General features: G+C 37.9%; 1 protein-coding gene across 1 annotated transcript; it reads left to right on the plus strand.

Moving 5' to 3' along the window:
- Positions 1–1636: 1636 nt before the first annotated feature.
- On the plus strand, positions 1637–5220 carry LOC131144517 (HIPL1 protein-like). Its single transcript, XM_058093215.1, has 7 exons — positions 1637–1777; positions 1888–2051; positions 2230–3039; positions 3122–3338; positions 3843–4021; positions 4302–4537; positions 4634–5220. The coding sequence occupies exons 1-7, from the start codon at positions 1687–1689 to the stop codon at positions 5046–5048; spliced, it is 2112 nt and encodes a 703-aa protein (XP_057949198.1). The 5' UTR covers positions 1637–1686; the 3' UTR covers positions 5049–5220.
- The last annotated feature ends 309 nt before the right edge of the window (positions 5221–5529 follow it).

Genomic DNA, 5529 nt, shown 5'->3' on the forward strand with positions numbered 1-5529 from the left:
TTTCCCGACGATCCGCTCCGGTAGATGCGTAGAGAACTCCGCCAGGAGCGTCGTGGTAGCTTCGGATCTTCGATCAGGCAACTGGTGGGGCCGAAAATGAAGAGAGAAGGGAGAGAGAGTCGTAAGAGAGAGAGAGAGAGAGAGCGGCGAGAGAACTGATAAAAATCCCGATTTCCCTCCTTTTATACTATCAGATTCGTCGATGAGTCACGTCACTTCATCGATGAATCTTTAGTAATTTCGTCGACAAAACCCTGTATTCGTCGACGAAATTCAAACCGCCCTAGACCCTCTCTCGGTATTTTCTCGTCGACAAAACCCTATGTTTGTCGACGAAATCCTTAAGGCCTTCGTCGACGAAGCCTGGCAATATTCTGAAATTTTGATTATTTAATATTATTTCCAAAATGCAATGTCGTCGACGAATGCGGAGCGTTCATCGATGAAGTCTACGACCTCCTTCTGTTTCTGTTTCTATTTTCTCTCCCTCTTATTATTAAAATATTATTATTTTTTGGGTCACTACAATCTTCCTCACTTTTGAAGGATAACGAAAAACTCAAACACAAATATTATTATTATTATTATTATTATTATTATTATTATATTTTTAAAAATATAATATATATATATATATATTAAGATCTGAAAAGTGTTGAATTTTTTTTTTTTTTTTCATAAAAAATAAAAGTTTAATTTGAAAAATTTTAATTTATATTTCATTCAACTGCAACCACTATTGGAAAACACAAACCTTACCTTTAGGAGCTTGAAATTTTGGTTTTTGATTTAGATTTGTGTGGATTTGGACAATCATAGTATACAATTGTATTGAGTTTCATTAAAATCCACATAGTGTTGTGTTTGGGAGTATAGATTTTGGAATCTTGAATTTGAATTCAAGTGACTTTGAGCAAAACATAATATAAAATTATATTAGATTTCTTTCAAATTTATACAAATTTAAATCTAAGTTTTAAAATCAACGATCTTGAATGCTACCTAAATATTGAAAACCGACTAAAATTCTAATTTCAAGAGTCATTCTATGTTATTATGCAAAGACAGTAACATCATTCCGATAACAATTTTATTTTTGTTCTTAATTTTTTTCATAGTTACAATTCACATGGCTCATTTATATATATATATATATATGTACACAATAGGTCCAAACTTTATTTCCTTCTTCCTCCCAAGTATGCGAATAATTTACCATTGAGCAAGATTGAGAGTCATTTCCCAATACTTCATCCACCATTTTCTATCTCATACCCCTTTTTTTATTTCTCAAAATTTGAATTAATAACTTATAACATTAAATATTTCAAAGATTAAAGCATTGAATCCTTAAGAAACACGAAATTAAGAGCTTAAATTAAATGATGCCAAATGTGAGAGAGCTTGTAAAATATTTGGTTTATAGAATGAAGTAGTTCTTGTATAAGAACAATTCCAGTTAACATGAAAAAAGTTGAGAATAATTATTTATTTCATAGAATAAGTTGTCAATTTTAAAATAACATATATTTTTTTAAAGAAAATTTATTATATTCATGTATAATATCTATTTCATTTTCTTCTTTGTGAAATTGAGATATTTAACTTTGTCAGTCACCATAACGTTTCTGAGTGCTGTCCTGTGTCTCCATATCCTGTCTAGGAATTGTTGCAGCTCTTGGTGAGATGGTTGGTTTTCATAACATAGTCCTCCTGCTCACCCACTCCCTCCTGCTCTGTCTTCCTTCTTGTTCACTTCCTCTCTGCACCGACTCAAGTGACTCTCTCTCTCTCTCTCTCTCAAGTTCTAGTTTTGCCAAATTCTATCTCATGTCTAATTGTATAAGCTGTGTTGAATTCTCTTTTTGCTGTTTTAAATTTGAACAGGAGCACCTCACACACCAACGACACCTCTGGCCTTCTGCCATACTTACAATAATGGAAGTGCCTGTTGTGACTCTGCCAAAGATGGGCAGCTGCAGAAGCAATTCCAGGCCATGAACATCTCTGATCCTGCTTGTGCTTCTCTTCTCAAATCAATCCTCTGCGCTGTAAGATTTTCCTCTACAGCAGATACAACTTGAAGATATCATGTCATGACGCAATCTAACCCACACTCCTAATTTCATGAATTAACACCATGAATTTCTATAAATATGTTGTCCTATGCCCACATACATATGTTAACTGTGATTGATCGATTTTGAGTCTTCGTCATTAATTTTGCAGCAATGTGATCAATTCTCAGCAGAGCTTTTTAAGACTGATTCAGGGAGTCGACCAGTTCCTGCTCTTTGCAATTCCACTGTTTCAGTTGGAACCTCCCCTTCGAAGCTGGAAGCAGCAACTGGTTTCTGTTCAGCTGTCTGGGATGCTTGCCAAAATGTGTCCATGCTTCATTCTCCTTTTGCTCCTTCATTACAAGGTAGTATCGGACTCCCAGTTAATTCCACTCCATCAACACTGATTGAACAATGGCAGTCAAAAGCTGTGTTCTGTAATGCTTTTGGTGGTTCTTCCAATGATGGCGGATCACTATGCTTCGACGGTGGTCCGACTTTTCCTAAGAATACTAACAGTACAATTCCACCGAAGGGCCTGTGCCTTGAGAAGATTGGCACTGGATCTTACCTCAATATGGTTGCTCATCCTGATGGATCTGATCGCGTCTTCTTCTCCGATCAACCAGGTAGAATTTGGCTGGCAACAGTTCCAGAGCAGGGCTCAGGAGGAGTGTTGGGGCTAGATCAGTCCACTCCCTTCATAGATTTAACGGATGAAGTCCGGTTTGATGCAAGCTTTGGGATGATGGGGATGGCTTTTCATCCAAACTTCACTCAAAATGGTCGCTTTTTTGCTTCATTCAATTGTGATAAGTTAAAGTCTCCAGGATGCCCTGGAAGGTGTTCTTGCAATTCAGATGTGAACTGTGATCCTTCAAAGCTTGGTTCTTCTGGTGCAGGGCTGGCTCGGCCATGCCAGATTCAAATTGTTATTGCAGAGTATACTGTCAATGGGACTTCATCGGAGCTCTCCTCGGTAAACATATATACCATCTTTATGCTGTAGGTACGATTTTTCACGTGGGTTATTGTTGAACTTGATCTTGATTTGCTTTTAGGCAAAAACAGCCAAGCCTTCTGAAGTGAGGAGGATCTTCACTATGGGCCTTCCATTTACGTCAGATCATGGGGGTCAGATTCTCTTTGGCCCCGCAGATGGGTATTTGTATTTTATGATGGGTGATGGCGGAAGCAAGGGTGACCCTTACAATTTTGCCCAGAACAAGAAATCCTTGCTTGGAAAGATCATGAGGCTTGATGTCAATAACATACCAAGTATGTCTTTTCTTGTTCTGCTGTGTACTGCATATTGTTCTCCTGCTTCTGCATGATAGTGATATACAATACATTGATCTATGTCTGGTTCCTCTTCTGCTTCTCATTGAGGGAGTGTTTGGATTAAACATGGATATTAGATTGCTACACTGTGTCATTGAATTTCATAGAGAACCAGTTTGTTTCCTAGGTTCAATCATTTGAGAATGGGCAACTTGCAGAAAGTGGAAAGCCATCTTTGCAAACAGTGATGAAACATTGGATGGAGCCATTCTCATGAAATCCTTGGACTTTATAATTAGTATTTGCTGTACTCCAATTTTCTTCATTAAGGCATCAGCCATCAACTAGAGATGTAGAGGCATAAAAATTTTCTCATTGGCACGTTGTCCCTTTTTTGTCTTTAATTTTTTCCCCTTTGATATTCATTCATGAAAATGCAAAGGCAAAAGTGTTGAACCCACTTGACCTCCATCCTTTTTCACCATTGTCATATATGTTTAGGTGCAGGAGAGATAAGTAAGCTTGGTTTATGGGGAAACTATTCTGTTCCCCAAGACAACCCCTACTCTGAAGACGAGGAATTGCGACCAGAAATTTGGGCCATGGGATTGAGAAATCCTTGGCGTTGCAGTTTTGATGCAGAAAGACCTTCTTACTTTCTCTGCGGTGATGTTGGGCAGGTTTACTTGCTTTTAATTTTTTTTCCCTACGTTATTCATGCAAGGTACTGGAAGTTTAAAACTGGCGATCTTTGGGGGAAATGTTTACACATACATGTATTTGCATATATATGATTTGGTGATGCAGAAAAACGTAATTTGCTTAGGTTGATTATTGTTGCCAATTGATTCTTTTGATCAGTTGAATATTCTAAAAATATAATGATATTTGAATTGCATGTTTCCCAAGAGTTGTCGTATATTGTATGTCTTGATGCTCACAATCTTTGGAATCCTATAGGATCAATATGAAGAGGTGGATGTCATCACAAAAGGTGGAAACTATGGGTGGCATGTTTATGAAGGTCCCCTACTCTTCAATCCCCAACAGTTTCGAGGAAAAACTTCTGAACTCACATCTCTAATCTTTCCTATTCTGGGATACACGCACTCTGATGTAAATAAGAAAGAAGGATCTGCAGCAATATCGGGTGGGTATTTCTATCGCTCCATGACCGATCCATGCATGTATGGAAGGTGAACAGGCCAATCCTTTTCTTTTCTCTGATTTAATTTGTAGACGGAGACAAGGATGAACTTGCTGACTCATCTTTAGTGTAAATGGATGTTCAGGTACTTGTATGCAGATTTGTATGCTACTGCCTTATGGGCTGCCGCTGAAAGCCCAGAAAATAGTGGGAATTTTTCTACTAACAGGATTCCTTTCAACTGTGCCCAGAACTCCCCTATCCAGTGCAGCTCCATAGCTGGGAATTCTTTGCCTTCTTTGGGTTACGTATTCTCCTTTGGGCAGGATAACAGGAAGGATATTTTCATATTGGCCAGTAGTGGTGTGTACAGAGTGGTTAGCCCAAATCGCTGCAATTACACTTGCTTCAAGGAAAATGTGACAGCTGCTGGGAGTATGCTTCCTGCTCCATCATCTTCATCTTCAGCTTCAGCTTGGAGGAACCTGTTGACTGTTCTATACATGGATTTCGTGCCAATTCTTTCTGCGTTGCTGTTTTCATTGGGGTTTGTCTTGTAAGAGTTGAATGTAAGAGTTAAATATAGTTGCAGTCAACACTTAGTTACTCCACAGAGAAGAAAAGGACAGAACATTGGTATGACAATTTTTGAGATAGGGACATCGTACAACAAAAATGCTGTTTGTTGAAAACGAATAAAAATATATCTTTTTATTCACACACAAAAAATTACTTACACGATGCTTTATATAGATATTACAATAACAGATTTGTGGAACTGAAGAATGTAAATAATAACTGAAATATGCTGCTGTTAAAACTGAAAACTAAAGAAGTTGAAAATGTTGTTGCTGCTGTAATTGGTATGCTGCTGCTGCTGCTGTATAACAGATTGCAGAAATAACTGTTGGGGTTAGATCCTGGAGCAACAATCACACACGAAGAAAAATAACCATCCACAATGGAACACCGGAAATTACGTGGTTATGTCCACGGAGCGCACACCACTGCACTATACTGGGAGAAAAATACAAGGAGTCT

Source organism: Malania oleifera, chromosome 12, assembly GCF_029873635.1.
Source record: "Malania oleifera isolate guangnan ecotype guangnan chromosome 12, ASM2987363v1, whole genome shotgun sequence".
Classification (NCBI taxonomy): Eukaryota; Viridiplantae; Streptophyta; class Magnoliopsida; order Santalales; family Ximeniaceae; genus Malania; species Malania oleifera.